The sequence below is a fragment of the Sphaerodactylus townsendi genome, linkage group LG12, assembly GCF_021028975.2.
Source record: "Sphaerodactylus townsendi isolate TG3544 linkage group LG12, MPM_Stown_v2.3, whole genome shotgun sequence".
In the NCBI taxonomy this organism is placed as follows: Eukaryota; Metazoa; Chordata; class Lepidosauria; order Squamata; family Sphaerodactylidae; genus Sphaerodactylus; species Sphaerodactylus townsendi.
The window spans coordinates 56,102,525-56,124,725 of NC_059436.1; the positions used below are offsets into that span (position 1 = coordinate 56,102,525).

The 22,201-nt window shown below is 51.6% G+C and overlaps 1 protein-coding gene across 1 annotated transcript in view; it reads left to right on the forward strand.

Moving 5' to 3' along the window:
• The first annotated feature begins 241 nt into the window (after window positions 1-241).
• NOTCH1 (notch receptor 1) overlaps window positions 242-22,201 on the forward strand; it is a 98,742-nt gene continuing 76,782 nt past the window's right edge. The window contains 2 exon segments of the mRNA XM_048512189.1: window positions 242-677; window positions 8,336-8,417. Of these exon segments, the coding sequence (XP_048368146.1) occupies window positions 266-677; window positions 8,336-8,417 (494 nt within the window). The 5' untranslated portion in view covers window positions 242-265.

Sequence of the window (22,201 nt, forward strand, 5' to 3'; positions counted from 1 at the left end):
GCGGGGCAAACGCACACGTGTGGCCCGAGCCAGACCGGGGGAGGCCTCTCTCCCCGCCCGCCGCCCCGGCCGCCTTCGGGTGGCTGCTCCGCAGTGAGCTTTGGCGAGCCTCCCGCAGCCGCGCGCTCCGCAGCACCTGGCCAGGAGGGCGGGGCGGGGCGTCCCGGCTCTCCTCTCGCCTTTGACTTCGCCTGCTGGCTCCCCGCCCCGCCGCCTTCGCCGGGCAGGGCAGGGCAGGGGAGGGGAGGGGCTTCCCCGCATTAAGATGCAAAGCGGCGCGCCGCCCTCCCCAGACGCCCCGGCCCCAAGCGCGCGCCCGCCCAACTTTCTTTCCGGCCAGAAGTTCCTCTCGCGCTCGGCCGACGCCCGCCCAGGAGTCCCGCAGCGGAGCGTGCCGGCCGGCCGGTGGGCAGACGGGCCAGCCCAGCACCTGAACAGCCCTGCCCGGCCCGCGGGCCAAGGAAGCCGGGCGCCTCGACGGTCCCGCCAGCCAGCCAGCCAGCCAGCCAGCCAGCCGTCCGGCGGAAGGGGCGCGCGCGGCACCGCCTTCAGAGCCCCCCACCGGGCCGGTCGAGCGAGTGGGGCGCCTGGGAGCGCAGCCATGCCCCGCCGCGTCTCTGCCCCCCTCCTGCTCCCGCTGCTGCTGCTGCTGCTGCTGCTGCCGGGGCTGAGCCGAGGTAGGCGGGCGCCGAGAGGGACGGGGCCGGGGGCGGCCGGGAGGGGATGCCCCCGGGGCCAGCCAGGACGTGCCTGAGGGGGCCGATCACTGCGGCCGGGGCGCTCCTGACTTGGGCCGCGCGGCGTTCTTTTTTTTTTGGGGGGGGGGGGCGCCGGGGCCGCTCTTGGGTGCGATCTGCGTCCGGCTTCCGCCGTTTCCCGGTGCCTGTCCCGGAGCGCGGCCGGTTTTCTGGTTGTGCGTCGCTCCGCTCTTCCTGCCCCCCGGCTCGCGGCGCAAAGCCTGACCTGGGGATCTGAACGGCGGGGGGGGGCTCCGCTCTCGTCGGGTGCGCGAAGGCGCCTTCCGGACCCTTTCCCCGTGGGACTCGGTGTCACGGCCGGAGGGAGAAGAAGGGGCCCGCTCCTGTTTCACGTGGGACTCCTTAGAGAGGTGCGGAGCCTCCCCCCCCCCCGATTCGGTCGAGGTGCGGGTGTGTGCAGCCCGCGCGTGCCCCGGAGAGCCCTTCTCGTGCTCATTCAGACCCCCCCAAGCCCGCCTGTTTCGCGGGGGGGGGGGGGCCGCCAGCAGGCTTCGAGGCTTCTTCCTTGGAGCCCCTCCTTCCTGCGTCCTCCCGGGCTTGGTCGTGTCGTCGGGCTTATGGGTGGCCCCGAGAACAGGTTTTCTGGTTCGCGAAAGCTTTGGCCTCTGCTGGACGGGGGCTTTATGCAAGGCGGCCCCTGGGAATGGGGGTGGCGACCCTCCAGGACAATCTGCCCGGCGTGATGAGTGTGGGAAAGTTTTAAAAATGTCTTTCATTTTCCTTCAGTTCTCATCAGAGTCCACCCCACACATGCCTAGAAAGCCCCGCATGTGTTTGTGTTCCACACGGACTTTCCTGCTTGAGACTCAAGTTGTAGTAGTCAGATAACTCATTTTATATCAACAACCCTGTGAGGCAGACTTCAGCTGGGAAGAAGCGATTGACTGAAAATAGACTTGGATAACTGTGCCCTCCCTTTCCCCCTAGTGGGAACTCAATGCAGCGTACAATGTTGGTCTCCCCGGCCTCCATTTTATTCTTGCCATAGGCATCCTGTGAGGTGTTGGGCTGAGTGGCCGAGAGAGCCTGGCTGGGCCAAGGACCCTCGGGGAGCCCCCAGGGCAGAGGGGAGAGTCCAGCCTGGGTTTCTGAGCCAAAACCAGCCAACCCACTGGACTGCCCCTGGCATTGTGAACATCCAGGTGAGGAGAAGGTCCCATTATGCTCTGCTGCAAGCATGTTCTTGTTCAGTCTAATAGGAGAGAGAGGTGCCCCGTTCCGCCAGATGGGGCTTCTCTGAGAGTTACTTAGAGTTGGGAGAGACCCCAAAGGCCATCAAGTCCAGCCCCCTTCAATGCAGGAACACACAATCAAAGCACTCCTGACAGATGGCCATCCAGCCTTTGTTTAAAAACCTCCAGAGAAGGAGACTCCATTACACTCCGAGGCAGTGCATTCCACTGTCGAACATCCCAGGCGGTCAGGAAGTTTAGTAGGCTGGCAGGCACCAAAAGCTTTAGCTAACCAGGAAAGCTTTCCTCAGGGAGCAAGCGTGTTTTCCCTGCACCATCTGCTGAGCTTTCGTAAAGCCCTCGGCAGAATAGCCGCTTCTGGGATGGCTGCTCCATAACGCCAAAGACCAGGTCCTCTCGGGAGGCCCACCAGGGATCCGAACTGATCGGCTAATCTGGGGCAGTGGCACAACACACGCCTCTGCTCCTGTAGTGCAGCTGCTGCGTGGGAACGGACGGTTGTCTGCAGGGGCTGAACTTCGGCTTAGAAGCTGGGGAAGGAGGGAAGCTGAGGGCCAGCGAGCCCCGGGGCAGGGAGCTGAAGGCAAAGCGCAGAGAAAGAAAGTGAAGCTTGCTTCAGGAGGGCAGGGAATTGAGCCAAGAAGGCAGGTCTGCAGGTATCAAGTAAAGAGAGCTCAAGGCAGCGGCCACTGCAGAGAGGGTCTCATCAAGGACGCAGTGGGGTCTGCAGGCCAGACCGGCGAGGTCTTTTGCAGCATCCCAGCCTGGTCCCTCTCCTCCCCACCCCCATGAAGTTCATGTTGCTTGGTTTGGCAATCAGATTATTGGCACTTCTGCCAGGCAGTACTTCCAGTGATGCCTTGAGGGAGTCAGCCCTTGGAGGTGGCACACAGATCCCTAGATAGCTTAGAGCAGTGATAGCGAACATTTTAGAGACCAAGTGCCCAAACTGCAACCAAAAACCCACTTATTTATCGCAAAGTGCCAACAACGCAGTTTAACCTGAATACTGAGGTTTTAGTTTAGAAAAAAATGGTTGGCGTGCGTTACTTAGGAGTAAGTTTGGTGGTAGTTGGTGACTTTGCTTTAAAGCAACCGTGCAACTCTTCCAATGGATGAATCACGACCCTAGGAGGGTTTACTCAGAAGCAAGCCCCATTTCCATCAACTGAGCTTACTCCCAGGTAAAGGATTGTGCTTTAATTCTTCACATGAAAATCAGTGGGGTTTAACAGCGCTTAACAGGGTGACCTACACTGCTTCTCCAAAACTAGGTCTTAGGTTTAATGCTACTAATCAAACCCAGCAGCCCAGGCCAGCCTAGATGTGTGGGGGGGGGGGGGCACTCTGTTTGTGCATGCCCACAGAGAGGGCTCTGAGTGCCACCTCTGGCCCCCTTGCCATAGGTTCGCCACCACTGGCTTAGAGGCAGCATTTTGTATTGGCTCCGTCTCGTGGTGGTTTTGTATTGGAGTCTGTGCAACCCCGCCAGTAGAAAGACTTACTGGGGCTTCCTGAAACTCCAGGAGGGCCTTCAAAGGTCAGGGGCCCTTCTGGGTACAAGAGGAAGCGTCACCCTCTGAGTCAGAATACCAGAGAGAGTAACTGTGTTTCTGCTTTCCGGGAAGGGAGGAAGAACCCTTTTTGGGGGTGCTTTCTGGGCACATGTCTAGTTTCAGTTTGCGTTGCCTCTCTGAGCGGCAGGCAACTCCCGCCTTCCCCCACGTTCTCAGCCCCCCCTCCACAATGCGGGGCCGCCAGGAGACTGCAGGCGCAAAGCCGCCGACTCCGCTTCCTCAGGCTCTCAGAGGAAACAAAGTCCGGTTTTGTTTTGGTTTCTTAATGTGAAGCCTCTTTCCCCTCCCTTCCGGCACACGCACACCTTGCAAACCCCTGCTCCCGAGTTGTTCAGCTATTTGTTTGGGGAGGGGGGAGAGAAGGAGGCTGCAAAGGGAGTCCGACAGAGGGGAGCTGTAAAGCACCACTCTGACACACCCCTCCTCACTCGTGGGAAAACGCAACAGCTGCAGAGCAGAGCTCTCTCTCCACCCCAAACAAAAAATGGGAGGGGGGGAATCAGAGCCACCCATTGTCAAGTCCTGAAGATGGCTCTTGTGCTTGCTGCACGCCGCTGGGCTGGGCTGGCCTGGACTGGCCCCCGACACTCAACACCCGCTGGCTTCTCACTAAGTCAAAGCCTCATGTGGGCGCTCTGGCTGCAAACACCCCAGAGGAAAAGCCTGAGCTCTGCGAGGAGGAGGAGGAGACCGCCGTTCTGTTGCAGTCGGCCCTTCCAACCGGAGGAAGTGAGGCTGATTGGCTTTCCACAGCTAAGCAGGCTGCAGGGCACCCATAGCAGGGCTATTTTTGGTCCATCCTTAAGGTCGTAAGACCACCAAGGTGGCCCAGGGCAAAGGCAAACCACCTTCGCTTGTTTCTTGCTTTGGAAGCCTTTGCCATAATCGACTGCGACTTAACAGCAGTTTCCTCCGCCAGTGAACTGAACATGTGGCTGCTCTCGCAGCAGCCCTGTGGAGTGGGATGAGGCAGGGTGTGTGCATCCTAGCTGAGTGGCAGCTTCTCCTTGGAGCAGCGACATTCATGGTCCCCAGATGAGGGTGCCTACCCCATGTGTGGCACATCAGTGGCCAAGCAAAAGAGAGGACTTAAGTCTTCCTGGCCGTCAGCATTTCCACAGATGGCAGGTAGGAGGCTATCCGCTGTTTGCCACGGGCAGTTCCGTGATGCCAGTTTGAAAGCCCTGTCATCTGGTCTCAGAATCAAGAAGCTGGTCCCCAGGACCCACAGGAGATTCCTTGGCTCCTCCAGTTTTTTTGTCTCCAAAGCCTGGCTTTGCTCCCACTTTACAGAATGATCAACTTACTGCTAAGCAGGAAAGGCTTCTCCGCAGCCACACCTGAGCACAAGTCCTCCAGTAGCTGGGAGCTCTGGTTTTGGTGGCTGCAGCAGCGGCAGCCGCAGTTCAGAGGCCAGCCCAGTGCTCAGTCAGTTCTGGAATCTCTCTCCTTCGGCAGCCCTTTTCCCCTTCAGGTGTCGATGTGGGGGTACCCTGAAATGGAGGCTGCATCTCCTTGGCTCGCACGGCACAATTCGTCTTAGGTTCCAGCTCTGTGTAGAAACGGGAAACTTTTAAATGCCAGCAGAACGGTGCTGGGATATCTTGGGACCTGACTAGGAATTGTTCACCGTTATTCTGGCCGCATGCCAAAATGCCCCTTGTAGGCAGAATTCTCTGGATGCCTCACTGCCAAACATCCTCTCTTTTCTTGGTGAAAAAATAATTATGTTTGTTCAGATAACTTCTTTCTGAGGAAGTCAAGGTAATGATGTTCCTCCTTTCACCATAGTGACTCTGTAAGATTTTCAAGGCAGGAGACGTTCAGAGCCGGGTTGCCCTCTCCTACTCTGTGTAGCACCCCTGGGCTTCCATGGTGGTCCCCCATCCAGGTTACTGGCCGGGCCAGCCTGAGCTACCCAAGTCAGGGCAAGCCTTGGCAGTATTCCCTTTTAAACCCTTGCCTGCTCAGCAGCTGGCCCCTTCTCTCTGGCCCTGGTTGTGAAATCAGGCCAGTTCCACTCCTTCCACCAGCTGCTCTTCAGCCACACGGAGGTCTCTCAGCTGGCCGACCACCTTGTAGCCATTAGTCCTTGCTGGGGCAGTGCAGAGCCTGCCTGCCTGCCAAGCAGCCTTGTGATGGGACTGGATGTCAGTGTGGTACTCAGCACCCTGAAAACGTTTCCTGTTTCTAAATGGAGCTGAATCAAAAATGAGGGCAGGGCTGCAGGATCCTCCCTCGGCCTGCTCTTTTCCCCATGACTGGTTGCTCCTCGGGGATGTGCTGAATCTGAGTTCCCTTGCCTCGGGTGCCTCTTCTTCCGCCTTGTATAGTGCTTCCCAGTCAGATTTCTGAACGGGTACAGGATTCACAGTCTAATGCAGCAGCACTTGGGTTTCAGTTTGTCGTGTGTGCGTGCACAGCACATACAACTTAAAACTGTAGGCTCAGGTTGGTGGCTTCCTGCTCCAGGCACGGGCCTTGCGGTTTCCTTCTTGCTTTTTCTTTACCCAAAAGGAGAACGGCTGATGGATCTTGAGAGAGTTCATGCAGTTTTTTGCTTAAATTACATGACAGCAGTTTTATTGTGTATGACACACACACACACACACACACACACACAGGGCAAATCTAAACCAGATTGTTGTTCTATTCCAGGGGTCGGCAACCTTTAACACCCAAAGAGCCATTTGGACCTGTTTTCCACAGAAAAGAAAACACTTGGAGCCACAAATACTTTTTGACATTTAAAATGAAGATAACACTCTATATATTGTTTTTTTTACCTTTACACTTTGTATAAAAAATTATAGTGTGTTGCTTATGAAATCCAGGAAGTGCTACAGGGAAAATTATATTTTATTTATGCAAAGAACACACTTTGAACTCTAAAAAAATAATAACAGACCTCCATGTCTGCCATGGAGGGTGGACTTGACAGCCATATTCCTCACTGAGCATGGCCCCCGCCCTGGTCCCAAAAGCCACAGCTTCTGAGAGTCTACCCCCAAATGTCCTGGGATTTGCCCGCCGGGAGTTGGCAACCCGCGACAACCATGGCTGAGGATGATCCCGGCCTTCCTCCCTTCCACGATCTACAAGCTTACCCTCCACTGGCTTACTCTGAAGTAAACCTTCCAAGATCCACGTGCAAGGCTTTCCCCATGTGCTCCTGCCCTCCTTGGCAATGCAGAAGCAAACAATTCCCACCCACCCCTTTGCCTCCCCATCAAACAGTCCAGAGGAGTTCAACCTTGCAGAGCTGCAGGTAATAACTCCTTTAAAATCTGACATTGTATTTCTCACCTGGACTCAGCCAGGCTGCCATCCGCCAGGAAAGCCCCTGGAGTCTGTAACCCAAGGTGATGCTGCTCAGGTCCCCCATGTGGTCCCACCCCCCAAGAAGGACCCAGGGGAGAGGGAAATGAGGCCACCCCAAGCAGGGTCGACCCTGACCCCCCATTCAAGGGGAGCGAACTGAGGTTAGGATTGCGCTGAAAAGCTGCGCTCCTGCAACTCCCTCCTGTTTCCCGCCCTTTGCCGCTCACTTGTTCAAGAGGATCCACCAGCGGTGCTCCACCCCCGCCCCGCGTTGTCATCACCGTCATCAGCCAACCAGGCAGCTGGGACAGGGAAGCCAGAAGTGGCTTGGGATAGCCATCTCAGGCTGTGCCTTTCTAGGAACGGGGACTCTTTCCCATTAACATGGCAACTCTCTGAAGGAGGCTGAGAGGACCCAAGTCATGTGGAGTCGCAGTACAAGGATGAAAGAGCCGCATGTGGCTCCGGAGCCCCGGGTTGCAGACCCCTGTTCTATTCAATTGTGGAACTTGTACTAACCCCAAAGTTTAGTGGGAAGGGGTGCATATGGGACAGCCAAGGACCAGTGACTGCTTTCCTGTTCTTGCAGCGAAGCCTCACTTTCCCATCTGCAAAATGGGGACAAGGATTCCCCCCTCCCCCTCTTTTTCTTGGAATTGCTGGCCTTGTGTGGTAGGAAGACCAACAGAATTTGCAGCTGTGTGTTGATTCTAAATTGAATAGTAGTGAACTATGACATTCCAACAACCTCCCCCTCCCCCAAGTCTGTTTACAGTCTTTGGTGTGCCCCTTGCCCATTTGGTCTCTGCCTGCAGTCCCTGGCCCTAAAGCAGTGGTGGCGAACATATGGCATGGGTGCCAGAGATGGCACTCAGAGCCCCCTCTGTGAGCATGCACAGAGTCTCCCCCCCCTTCCCTAGGTTGGCCTGGGCCACTGGGCTCAATCATTAGCATTAAACCTAAGACCTAGTTTTGGGGAAGCAGTGTAGTACCCTGTTAAGTACTGTTAAACCACGCTGATTTTCATGCAAAGAACTAAAACGCGATTCTTTACCTGGGAGTAAGCTCGGTTGCTGGCAATGGGGCTTGCTTCTGAGTAAACCCTCATAGGGTCGTGATTCACCGGTTGGAAGAGTTGCACGGTTGCTTCAAAGCAAAGCCACTACCACCAAGCTTACTCCTGAGTAACGCATGCCTTGGAGCCAACTGTTTTTTTCTAAACCCATGGTGGCGAACCTTGGGCACTCTAGATGTTATTGACTACAATTCCCATCAGCCCCTGCCAGCATGGCCAGTTGTAGTCCATAACATCTGGAGTGCCAAAGGTTCGCCACCACTGTTCTAAACTAAAATCTCAGTATTCAGGTTAAATTGCCGTTTTGGCACTTTGCAATAAATAAGTGGGTTTTGGGTTGCAATTTGGGCACTCGGTCTCGAAAAGGTTCGCCATCATTGCCCTAAAGAATAATTCTGCTTCTTCTTACAGCTCTCCGATGCACCCTGTCTTTTGAATCCTGCTTGAATGGAGGAAAGTGTGAAATGTTTCCCAATGGAACAGGGTTGTGCTTGTAAGTATGAAAGCAATCACTTCTTCGCTGGGTTTTTTAGAAGGACTGGAATGAGTTCACAGTTGATCCTGATGGATACTCTGGGAGGAGGAAATGTATATTTGTTCGTGGTGTTTGCATCTGTTCTGCAGAGGAATGCTGGGGCCACAGAGTGTTGAGTCCTGGGATGAGCAATGTATTAAAGTCCCATGGGCCTTGAGACAGAGTGGCACAGGTAGTTTTTGAAACCTGTTTTGAAGATTTTGGGACCAGGGCTGGGCTGAGTGGAAGAAATGTGGCTGTTGGACCTTGCAGGTGCCAAATCATCAGGATGTGCTGAGATGTGATAGGAGCGCCACACAAGCACATGTAAAACCATGTCCCCAACTCCACATGCAGTGGAAGGCGGATGGAGTGGCAGTCCAAGGCCACTCCCTGTTGGGGGATGCACAGTTTTCCTGCAGGCATCCTGTGCTTTGTCTGCAGAGCCTGGGCACGGCACAGCAGGAGCACTGAAGCCAGCTTGCAACTGTCACTGGGAGTGTCTCTCGATAGAGTCTGGAGCTAAACCAGGCTGAGCCACAGACTTCCAGGCATGTTTTAGTTCTTGGTCTATGGAATGGGAAAAGATGGCTTCTTACTTTGACAAAGCTGCCGTGAGAACAAAAGAGAGGAAGCTGGGCTTTTAATGGACCTTGTGAATCATGTTCCCCTGCTCTGCATTAGTAGTTTACAACTACATAACCTTTGTGTGTGGCTGTGCTGGGTGAAGCAGCATCCTGTTGCCTCTTGGAAAGTGGGGATTCCAAAATAACATTTTGTTTTGAGAGGAGGAGGAAGAAAGGAGGTCATGATTTCCAAGTCGTGCTTTTAAGACCTTGTCTTGCCAGCATATGGTGTGAACTTCTGGCTGCAGGGCAGATTCAGGCAGAGCTGGTTTCAAGTTACTGCAGGCAAGAGATCCATGCAATGTTTTGTGCATGGTTTTGTGAGGCAGGAAAGTAGATCCCCACCACCACCACCACACACAGAGCTTAAGATGTTTGCATAGATGTTTTCCAGTATTGGTTATGTCAGTGATCCAAGTTAGTAAGCAACACAATAAATGTGCTGCTTACTAACTTGGATCACTGACATAATGGAATGAGGGAGAGAAACCAAAAATGGCAACCCTTTCCCTGAACTTGTTCCCAGCGACTATGTAACATCTGTCTGAACTGGACCTGCTTTAGAACCTGGAAATTTCAGTGATCTCAAAGGCAGAAATGTTGTCTTCAGTATTTATTGCCAAACTGGTGTAGTAACCCCACTGGGCTACACTCTAGGAAAGTTTGGTGACTCCTGGAATTGAGTGATTGTGGTCTGCTGATGGTTTGGTTCTGATTGTAGAGTCTGCTGCAGATTTCATGATCCCTTCTGGTTGCTGAAAGGGATCTGCTGTGTGTAGCATCTGCTCCAAGGGCATACCAGAATCAGACACAAAGCTTGGATGCTTGGATGCTGTCCTCTTTTCAAGGCTGAGGAAAGTTTGAGTGGTCTTTCTTGAACAAGGTGGGTTGGTGCTGATGGTGGGAGGAGGCTGCCCTTTAAGAGTGTGTAGAAGCTTTGGTGGATACAGATGCTGCGCCCAGAATGGTTCGTCATATCCCTTAGTTGAGTGTACTTCCACCAACTCTGGTTCTCAATTAGCATTCTGGCCTAATTCAAGGTAGTGGTACTGACCTTTAAAGGGCTATGTGGCTTGGGATCAGCATACCTTCAGAACTGCCTACCTGACTATCTTAGCCAACCTGACCCCTTTTGGAGGCCCTGCTTTCTGTCGTTCTGTCACTGGACGTGAGGCAGGCAGCAGTCCAACTGTGGGCATGCTCAGTTGGTGCCAAATTGTGGAATTCCTCCCAGAGAGTCATTTGTCCCTCTCTATCACTGTCTTCTGCCAGAGGACAAAACATTTTTTGTTTTGTCGAAGGCTTTCACGGCTGGATTCAACTGGTTGTGGTGGGTTTTCTGGGTGGTGTGGCCGTGGTCTGGTGGATCTTGTTCCTAACGTTTTGCCTGCATCTGTGGCTGTGCATAACAAGTTCTACCCAAACACTTACTGATTGGTTCCCCAATCTGGGACATGGACAATGTATACCCCAAACATTCCCTTCTCTCTGGACACAGTGTGTAACAGACTTCCCTCTGTGATACACCTCTGAAGATGCCAGCCACAGATGCAGGTGAAACGTTAGGAACAAGATTCACCAGACCACGGCCACATAGCCTGAAAAACCCACCACAACCAATTTTCTGATTTGTTTGGCATTTCTTCAGTGTGCCTCCCCTGTTTTTGTTCATATCTATTTGTATTTTGTTTTACATGTGTGTTGTAAAATATGTTTCAATATTTTGACTGTTTGCTGTGGTGCGTTGGACACCCTGAACTTCGTGAAAAGATGGCATAAAAATGTCCTAAAGTAAACACACTTTCAGCCAACTACCTGTCCACATGGGCCAAGAGCCCTGGTGCCCTTTCTCCTTTCAGTGTTTCCATCAGCAAAGGGAGAGAGGGTCTGGTCGTGGGCCAAATCCCCTTTTGTGTGGTGGGAATCATCCGAGTGGGGAGCCTGGGAGGGCCTCTCGCCCCGGCTGTGGAAGCTTCTCCGTCCACCTGTTAGCAGCAGCAGCAAATGGGAAGGCCTCCTGCTCTTCCTCGATGGCATTTCTAATCCCAACTGTTGAAGGGCAGATTTTTTCAGGGCTGGTGGGCAACTGTGCAAGAAGTGTCTGCTGCGGTTCTTTCATTTTGCCCCTTTGGCATTTTTTTGTTTGCCCTGGGGAGGAAAAAAAAACTTCAGCAAATTAATTGGGCGCATGAGCCATTTAGGAAACAAAGGCCGGGCTCCTTTGTCAGGCATTACTGAATGCAAGCCACAGTTCCCCCCTCCCCTCCCCCCCCAAGCTGCACCAACGCTTGACGCTCTAAATCTTCTTTTCTTTCATTCAAAAGACGACAGCTGGGATTCGGTCGAAATTCGGCAGCTATTGTCGAGGGGGGCAGATTAATGCCATGTGACGAATCATGGAGGGCTTCCCAGAATGCATAACTCACTCCTCTTCCCCACCTCTCACCCTGCCCCCTCCCTTCTGCCTTTCTTTCACTTTTTTCTTTTTCAAATCGCCGTCTTGCTTGCCCCTGATGCAAATTGGAGGTACAGATGGTGGCAGATCTCTCCTAAACAGTAATAACTGGATGGAGGTTAAGTTCAGAGGATTCGCAAGCAATTCTGAACTTTACCTGCAAAAATACTGATGGTGGGTGGAGCAGGGAAGACAATGGGGACAAAAATTTGTAGTCGCCTGTCTGAGGCTGTGCTCTGCCAGACCAATAAGAGCTTCATTTTGTCCTTTGCTGAGATTATTTAAAAGGGGGAGCCTCCTCTGACCGTCTTCATGTTGTCATGCAAGGCGACTCAGGATGGGAGAAACAGTACAAGGAGAGTTTGTTTCTGTTGCATTTGAGTCTTGAAGCTGCTTTGGATGTTTCAGAGAAATGGCTGCAGTTGTGAGCACAGTCAGGGAAGTCTTCATATTGTCATGACCTGGCAGCAGTCGGAGGGGGGGCTTTTGCACGCACAGGACATTCTGCGGGTGACTTTGGGTTTCTGCAAGTGTGGTTTTGTGGTTGGAAGTGTTAACAGCTACTCAACAAAATGCCCTGCCCCGAACTAAACATTTTTCCCAGATCAGCCGAAAATGTTTCTTTCAGGATTGTGTAGCCTTGTAGTGACACACGCACACACTAACGAAGCCTTGGCACAGCTGTCTTTGGGTGCCACGAATGAAAAGGGATGAGTTTTTCCAAGGCTGTGGTGAGCGGGGGCTCTGCTTTCCCAGGGGCTTCCTCCCTTGTGCACATAGTTAGAAGCAGATGGTGCAGAACTTGGTGGGATCCTGGCTCCATCAGTTGCACCAGGATTAGCTGCCTTGTTCTCAGGTTTGTTGGCAAGTGGCCTTGCGTGCAGACACCAAAGAAGGAGGTGGAGCCCCTAGACCACCTCTCTGATCTGGTCTCCTACTTCAGGGTAGTCCTGATGGCTGTTTTTCCGAGAATGGATGTCTGCTTTAACACAGGCTCTCTGCTGCTTTCCATGCCAGGGTAAAAAGGGTCAGACGTTGATGCCACGCAGACTAGCAAGGTAAAATGTAGAAGAGGTTGGCCCTTAACATCCTGGGCAGGCATGAATCTCCCACCCACCTTGCGAAGAATCAGTGGAATGAATTGACGATACGGAAGGGGCCTAAGGCCCATCATGGTTTCAGGCCTCTCCTTATCCCTCCTGGCTGCTGATCACTTTGCTGTCTCATGGAAACTAGAGGGAGGCAACAGAGAGGCCTGCGGGCACATCTGGGGCAGATATGCTTGCTCCCTTCCACATGTTACATTTTCTCTCAGGCTATGTAATCTCAAGCAGGTTGAGAAAATACAGGAGGTCAGGCCTGAGCACCAGGACACACGGGCCAGACCCTGTTAAGGACCCCTTCAACTCCTCCTTAGCAATTTATTGAAGAAGTGTAGAAGAGTTTGGATTTATATCCCCCCTTTCTCTCCTGTAAGGAGACTCAAAGGGGCTTACAATCTCCTCCCCCCCCCCACAAGCACCTTGTGAGGTAGGTGGGGTTGAGAGAGCTCTGAAGAACTGTGACTAGCCCAGCGTCACCCAACTGGCAGGTGTTGGAGTGCACAAGCTAATCTGGTTCCCCAGGTAAGCCTCCACAGCTCAAATGGTAGAGTAGGGAATGAAACCTGGTTCTCCAGATTAGAGCGAACCTGCTCTGAACCATGATGCCAGGCTGGCTCTCCTATTGCTTGTTCTGTTTTTGCTGGGTTGGTCTGCTCTCTGCCTGGCTGCTCAGACCTTGCCTGGGTGCCAGCGTTGTGTGCCAGGCATGAAGATGTTTGAGTGTCCTCAGGGAAGCTAACAGAAATGGCATTCCAGAATCAGGAAGTCGGCAGAAGTAGCCTAGCTTGGGTGCTGGGCCAAATTGCATTGTGACCCCCTTTAATAGAACCAGGGAGCCTGTCCAGAGCTTCAAGGACAAGGCAACCTGTTCTAGCAATTGATGGGCTCCTTCACAGCCACGTGAGCTGCATTTTAGGGTCTGTGTTTTAGAAATGCGTGGTGCAGTGGAGTTAATAAATCATCCCCTTTGTAAGGGGAAGTTTTAGCTGCTAGTAATTTCCAAATCTTTCACTGAGGCTGCTGAACAGTGGCCTTCTTGATGTGCTTGGAGCCTCCTCCTTTTGCCCTCAGTTGTGTCTCTGTGACCACCTGTGTCATTGATGAAGCCTGTCGAAAGGTCTTTGCTAGGGAGGTTAACCAGAAATTTCTAAAATGAGGAAGGAGCAGAGGATTTTGGATTGAAACCCATTTATTGTCACAACAAGAAGTCTGAGGGTGCTGGCACTGTTCTGTTTTTTATTTCTCTGGCTTTCTCAGGTTTGGGGGTTACTGAGGACTTTGTTTCCTTTAAAGGGTGGGCGTTTCTTTCTGGCTGAGTTCTTTTTCCCTCTTCATGTTTTAACCCGGTGTTGTTTTCATGTAGTAATAAGGGAGGGGAGGGAATAATGGTGCTTACTGGGCAGGAAAAGGGTGGGGTATTGAGCAGCCCAAGGAAGTCCAGGCAGGAACAGGAGTGACCTTGCCAAGATCCCAGCACTGTTGTGTTCTCCTGATGACCCTTTTTGGAAGAGTGAAAACATTAGTTTTCTAGCTTTGCAACTTGCAGTTACTTAATTGTCTAGTTTCAGCGGTTCAAGAGGGCCTTCTTGCATAAAAACAAGGGTACAGTTTTGTTTAAAGCAGCTGTTTAGACTGTCCATTTTTATTGGCTAAATATTAAAACACTATCAAGCTCACAGTGTGTCTTGCCTTTGTATGTAGGCTTACATATTGTCAGTTCTGCTGATTGTTGTCAACTTGTTACTGTGCTCCGGTAGTCTTGTGCACAGATGTTTAACCATAAGAGAAATGCACCTGCTTCCCTACAAAAAAAGGCATCAAGTTGGTCTTATCTGCAGATGCTCTTCCAGATATCATCAAATGAAGTAAATCAAATACACTCAAATGCATTTTCTGTGGTATTAACTTTTCCTTCTTGTTTTCTACATTTGGGGACCCCCTTTCTATATTAAGTCATTTGCCAGGAAACTCAAGGACATCATGAGGATATTGGAGCATATGCCAGCGTGCCCATAGTTCCCTCCAGGATGCACCCCACTCCTCTCCTGCAGGAGAATATGGGAGAGGATGCTTGGTAAAAGGAGAGAAGCTATCTCCGAAGTAGTTGAGCAACTGCTTCGGAAACGTGGTCTGAAATCCATTGCGTGGTCACTTGTATTTCTGTTTTGTAAGGAGTGGCAGATTTAAAAAAGCTGAGGGATGGCACAGAAATCTGGTGGGAATGTCCAGGGAAAAGAACACGCCATGGAGGAGAGAGTTATGTGGACTCTGCTACTACCATCTCCTGAATGCTGCATAATAAGTTGGCTGACATCCCATGCATAAAGTTGCCTACACCCTGAAGGATAATTGTAAAAGTGGAGGATCTTGGCTGCCTGCATTACCTTTTGTTCAAAATATTGGAAGAGCATTGGGAAACTGAACATAAAAAGCCTTGCTGGGTCAGATCAGTGGTCTGGCCATTCCAGCAGCCAACCAGTTACTGTGGGGGCCCAGAACCAGAATGCGGGGCTGACGCCTTCTCCTGACGTTGCTTCTTGGCGCTGGTTTTCAGCCATTTATTGCCTCTGAATGTGGAAGGTTCCCTCTGGTCACCACAGCAAGTAGCCATGGTGGACCTGCCCTCCATGAACCTGTCTGATCCCCTTTCAAAGCCATCCATGTCTGTGACCACCTTTACATCCACTGACTGGGAATTCCACATTTTAACCACATGGTACCAAAGTATTTTATTTTGTCCCTCCTGAATCTATTGCCCACTGGCTTCATTGTGTGCCCAAAGTTTGTGAAAGGGAGAAAAGGTGTTCTCAATCCGCTTGCTCTGTCTGCTCCATGCATAATTTTATGAGTGTCCATTATGGGCCCCAGTCATCTGTATTTCTAAACTGGGAAGTCCTGGTGGCTTTAAGCTTTTCCCTAGTAGTTAACATTGGCCTGGAAGACCCAGGCGTGAATCCCCACTCAGCCATGAAAGCTTGCTGGGTGACCTTGGGCCAGCCACACATACTTTGCCTAACCCACCTCACAAGGATAAAACGGAAGGGAAGAGAATCTTTGAAACTGCCTTTCCCACCACATCTCTCAAAGAGTGCTGCACTCAGCAGGTAACAGCCTCCGTGCAATCCCTGGCTAAAAACTGCCCTCAGCCGAACCAGGACTTTTTTGGGCTCTGGCCTAGTGGAACTTTGTTTAGCGAGATCAGAGCCGTGTGAGGCCTGGCTCAGATCCGGAGGGCTGCAGAGGTTGAGGATTACAGTTCTGCTGGTTTCCCCTCCCCTTATTCCTTACCAGATCCTCTTGTGCTGTCATTCTCTGGTTTGTGCTGTGAGGATACCATACTTTTTGTTCTCCCTGGTACGAATCTTGCCCATCCTGTATTTAGGTGCCTTTCTACATCAGTTGGTTTAAAATTTTTGATTTTATATTAATAATGATGCATTTTATGTTCTATGTTTTCCGTGTTGATTTTACATTGTTTGTGAATGGTGCCGAGCCTTGGTTATGTAGGGATGGAAGTAGAATAAAATAAATAATTATATAAGCCTCTTTGGAGTGAAAGGGTGATATAAATAAAATAAATGAACAAACACATCAGGCCCAGAGCAAATGTGTTGAGCTGCTGGCTGTCTCTGGTTCCCCCCCTGCAGAGCTATTGTGTCTCTGAGGAGAACTGTTTTGATGCTCTGATCAGAAAGGGCTTAAGCACCTTTGCCCCATAGCTCCTTTCTTGACCAAATTAGCAATACCACACACCTCATGGTGTTTGGAATATGCTGCCACAGGAGGTGGTGATGGCCACTAACCTGGATAGCTTTAAAAAGGGCTTGGACAGATTTATGGAGGAGAAGTCAATCTATGGCTACCAATCTTGATCCTCCTTGATCTCAGATTGCAAATGCCTTAGCAGACCAGGTGCTCAGCAGCAGCAGCAGCAGCAGAAGGCCATTGCTTTCACATCCTGCATGTGAGCTCCCAAAGGCACCTGGTGGGCCACTGCGAGTAGCAGAATGCTGGACTAGATGGACTCTGGTCTGATCCAGCAGGCTAGTTCTTATGTTCTTATGTTCTCATTCTGAAGTTTAACAACAACCAACCTCCTAAAAACAGATCTGTGGGAGACCCCGGCCTGAATCTTCCCAGTGATGTTTCCTTGGGACTTTGATCTTTGTGGAAACTGAAGCAGGGGATATCTGGGTACCTCCTGTGTTCTCCATAGCTTTGAGTGTCTGTATATGTTTTAAGATTTCCTGTGGCTTCAGAAATAGTCCCTTGGTCTGTCATTGGTCTTGGAAAGAAAGGTGCAAAGTTGCTACTAGGGTGTCCAAACACGCCTTCCTCTCGCAATTGTTCCACCACAAGCCTCAGAAATGAGAGCTGCTCTGGTTTTCATATGGGAGGAAATTCAGTGCAACGGTGAGGATCCTTGTGGCAGCACAAAACATCGTGGACCTTGTTGGGTTTGTTTGTTTGTTTGTTTAATAAACCGCCCAGCCCTGAAGGGCTCTGGGCGGTGTACAACAAAACAGTGGGTAGAACAATGATACATAATAAATAATTAAATAAAATCAGTGATTTAAAACTCTAAAAAACACAGCAGCATTAACAAACCGAATCAATAATAGTGGTGGCACCCGATCCCAAGGCTGGGAGGGGACTAGCAGTGCAGAATAGATGTTATATCAGCAGCACCGAAGATGGCTACACAAACAACATGGGGGCATCAGAGGGGGCAGGCAATTCGCGGCCTGCCTCCCCAAAGGCTTGGTGGAACAGTTCGGTTTTGCAGGCCCTGCGGAATTCACTAAGATCCCACAGGGCCCGAACAGCTGATGGAAGAGTGTAAAAGCCCTGGCCCAGATAGAGAGCAGCCGCATCATGGAGGGGCAGGGGACTGTCAGTAAGTTGGCCTCCGCAGATCACAGAGGCCGACCTGGGACAAATGGGGTGAGACAGTCCCGAAGGTATGAGGGCCCCAGGCCATGAAGGGCCTTAAAGGTTAACACCAACACCTTGAAAACAATCTAGAATTCTACTGGAAGCCAGTGCAGACGGCACAACACGAGGGTGATATGTTCTCTAAAGGAACCACCCACCAGAAGTCACGCCACCGCATTTTGGACCAGTTTCAGTTTCCAGATCAGCCGCAAGGGAAGGCCTGCATACAGTGAGTTACAGTAGTCCAACCTGGAGGTGACCGTTGCATGGATCACAGTGGCTAGGTCAGCCTGGGAGAGATAGGGGGCAGCCGTTGGATCTGATGAAGATGGAAAAAGGCAACCTGGGTAACATGGGCCACCTGGCTCTCCATAGAAATGGAAGAGTCCAGACTGCAGGCCAAGGGAGTCAGACTCCCCAGGCTGCAGGCCAAGGGAGTCAGGGTTAAAGAGACCCCCTCCTCCAGTACCAGCAACTGAAAATCCCCTTATCCCCCACCACGGCCCAGCCAAAGGACCTCCGTCTCGGATGGATTAAGTTTTAACCTGCTCTGCTTCAACCAACCAGCGACCCCCTCCAAACAATGCTGTAGAGCCACAGGGACCGAGGTCGCCCCTGCTCCATTATCAGAATGAGCTGGGTGTCATCAGCATATTGATGGCAGACCAGCCCAAAACTCCACACCAACTGAGCGAGGAGTCGCAAGAGCTGGGATAATAAGGCCCCTTGGGGCACACCGCAATCCAGCGGGCACCTTTGGAAGGCCTGGTCTCCACACCACACCTGCTGACCTCTATCACGGAGAAACGAGGCAATCCACTGAAGGACTGTGCCTTGTACCCCGGAAACAGCCAGGCAGTGGACCAAAAGGTCATGATCAACCACATCAGTGGTAAGGTCTAATAATACCAGCAGCACTGATCCGCCACGGTCAAACTGCATGCGGGGTATATCTGTGACAGCGACGAGGACAGTCTCCATCACATGCCCAGCATGGAAGCCGGACTGGAAGGGATCGAGTGCCGATGTGTCCTCCAGGAAGTCCTGAAGCTGCTCCAACACCACTCTCTCAATTACCTTACCCAGAAACAAAAGATTTGAAACTGGGTGGTAATCGGCCAGATCACTAGGCTCTTTTCAAGAGTGGGCAGACCACCACCTCCTTCAACCCACCTGGGACTACTCCTTGCTCAAGGGAACAGTTGACACTATTCAACAGATGGGGTTGTAACTCCTCCCAACATTCTTTAATTAGCCAGGAGGGGCACGGGTCCAGAGGACAGGTAGTAGGTCTAACAGCAGCCAGGACTCTGTCAACATCGGACTCAGCAAGCAGGGGAAACTGGTCCATACAGCGGGGCCTCCAGTTCACTAATTGTAGCAAACGTGGCTGGAAGGTCCTGGCGGAGCAACACAACCTTATCCGCAAAAAAGCTCATGAATGCCTCACAGCCAATAGCCAATTGAGAATTTAGAACCCTTAGTCAATGAGGTAAGCGACCGAATAATCCAGAACAATTGGGCCGGGTGAAAGCTAGCGGATGCGAGAGAGGACGAAAAATACACCCTCTTTGTCACCTTCTCATAGGCCTTCATAAACGTCCTATACGTTCATGTGGCCTCGTCCCAAAACTTCCTCCACACTCGCTCTAGACATCTGAGCTCCTGCTTCATACAGCACAACTCCTCAGTATACCAGAGAGCTAGCCGCGAGCGGGGGTGCAGAGGTCGCCGGTTTAAGGGTTTGGTACTCCAGTCAATAATAAGTCTCAAGAAAGGTCCAAGAGCTTTATTAGAACTGTGTCAAGCCCAACGGCCAGGTAGCTGAATCTGAGATCCAAGCTCCCTGGCCCCAGTATATACTTTATGTTTACAGTTTGGTTCAACCCATAAGCCCCCACCTTTGCATTCCCAATATCAGCATGAGAAAGGACAGTAATACAGTTACATTGCTTTGAGAATAGACGAGTTACTCCCTATGAAAGAAAGATTAGAAGTACTCAGCAAGCTCTATTGAACTAAGTACATGCAAAACAAAAGACAGAGGCCTTGGGGCAAGGAGATAGCGAACCCAGCTGCAGCTGGACTGAGAACGTGCACACTGGCAGGCCAAGGATGGCGTGGCCTGACAGCTGGGGAGCAATCACCTCGATGGCATCAGAGAGCCTTGAATTCCAGTCCTCCACCTGCTAATCAAGAGTGCCAGGGGGTTCAGGATCCTGCAGGAATCCAATTGGATCCATAAGTCTCCGTGGGCGGACAAAAATCTGCCAGTCACCTAGACAGGGCTGGTGAGGCGGGTCCACCCGGACCTTCAGGGCGTAATGGTTGGACCATGGCACTCTATCAATAGAGGATACGACCATGTTGACTCCTGACCCAAAGACCAGATCCAGAGTGTGACCAACCTCATGAGTGGGGTCAGAATTTATTAAGGAGAGGCCTAGCGTCGCCATGGATGACACTAGGTCCGCAGCCGCTGAACATGAGGCGGTGTCGACATGGATGTTGAAATCACCCAAGACAATCAGCTTGGGGAACCACAACTCCCATTCAGCCACTGCCTCCAGCAGCTGCGGCAGGCCATCCCCTGGTGTGCTAGGCGACCGGTACACCAGAAGACAGCCAACCTCTCTGAGGACATCCACTCCAGGCCAGCACACTCCATACCGGTGATCCTTGGGACGGGGATTGCCCTGAAGGGGATCGAATCCTGGATGAACAATGCCACACCGCCCGCCCGCCCCCCCCCCGCCCCCCGGCTCTAAGTTCGAGATTGGTGGATGCACGCGAAACTGGGGTGGGGGGACCTCAGCCAAGGCCACTGTCTCACCATCAGGCACCCAGGTTTCTGTGATGCAGGCCAGGTCCACCTGCTTGGCCTCGAGAAAATCCTGAAGTGTCGTGGTCTTGTTATTGATGAACCTGGCATTAATCAACACCAAGAACGAAGCAGGGGATACCTGAGCCCCACTACCTTCATTCCTCGGGATAGGTTGGAGGCCAGAAGGGAGGCGAGCATAATCCCTTCTCCCCCGCCTTCTCTCATATGGCCCCCGCCTGCCATCATATCTACCCCGTCCCAATACAACTGCAATCCCCTCACCCCCTAACGCCACCCACATGCCCCCACCATCCCCTCCCATAACTATAACCCAAGGCAAAACCCAGCCTATCAGTTAAGAAAAAACTACAGCCCAGCTACTAACTATTTAACACCTAACTCCTAGCTAAACCTGCCACTAATAACTGTAGAACTATCAATTAACTTAACTACCTGCTAACTAATCAACTCAATATAGTAACCTACAGCCCTCCTCCTCAACTGGCTAACCTCAACTAATCTAGGCTACCAATAAAATTAGGACAAAGAACAAGAAAATAAAGTGCAGATTCAAAGTACAACGGGGCTTTGGATCTACAGAATAACCCTCCAGCAGGTTAAAGATCTCTCAAGTCAATCTGACGCTCCCACTGGAGGGCTACCAAGGACGTAGGTAAGGGGGGGTTCTTGTGTTCAACCCCCCCATTCATGTCCGAAGCTCCGCCCACCCGTTTGTGGGTTTTTAAAACATTTTTAGTGTTTTTTGGTTTTTGGCCTTCAGGGTAGCATTGATATTTGGCTATGCTTACAGGGGGGTAGGAACCTCGCGGCTCTCCAGATGTTCAGGAACTACAATTCCCATCAGCCTCTGTCAGCATGGCCAATTGGCCATGCTAGTAGGGGCTGATGGGAATTGTAGTTCCTGAACATCTGGAGAGCCGCAGGTTCCCTACCCCTGGAAACTAGCAGCACTAAACAACTTCTTCAGGGATTGTTTTGGGGGGGAATCTCCTTATGATACTACCCAGGTTTTGTAAAGTTTGGTCCCAGGGGGGGTCCAAAAGCTATATGGGACTTCCCAAAAGGGGGGTGCCCTGATCCCCCATTGTTTTCCAATGGAAGGAGTAATAAGGAGATGGGGCTACACCTTTGAGGGTCCATAACTTTTGGACCCCCCTAAACTCTAAACTTCACCATTAAACCTGGGTGGTATCATTAGGAGAGGGAAATCTCCTAAAGATACTTCTAAAAAGTTTGGTGCTGCTAGCTTAACAATTGCACCCCTGACAGCAGGCACCTCCCTCAGAATTTCCCCAGATTCTCCTTTACCCCAAATCCCTTATGCATGGATTTAAAGAAGGAGAATCTGAGGTCCTCAGTTTAGAAGAAGAAGAAGAGTTTGGATTTTTATCCTCCCTTCTCTCTCCTGTAGGAGACTCAAAGGGAGCTTACAATCCTCCTTGACCTTCCCCTCACAACAAACACCCTGTGAGGTGGGTGGGGCTGAGAGAGCTCCGAAAAGCTGTGACTAGCCCAAGGTCACCCAGCTGGCGTGTGTGGGAGTATACAGGCTAATCAGAATTCCCCAGATAAGCCTCCATAGCTCAAGCGCAGAGCAGGGAATCAAAACCGGTTCCTCCAGTTTAGAATGCACCTGCTCTTAACCACTACGCCACATTGAAAGTGATGCTGTTTCAGGGTGGGGTATAATCCACCCCAAAACAGCATCACTTTCAATGTTGTTTAACTGGGGACCCCAGATTCTCCCTTTAAGGTGGATTTAAAAGTAGAATTTGGGCTCTCTAAACACCATTGAAAGT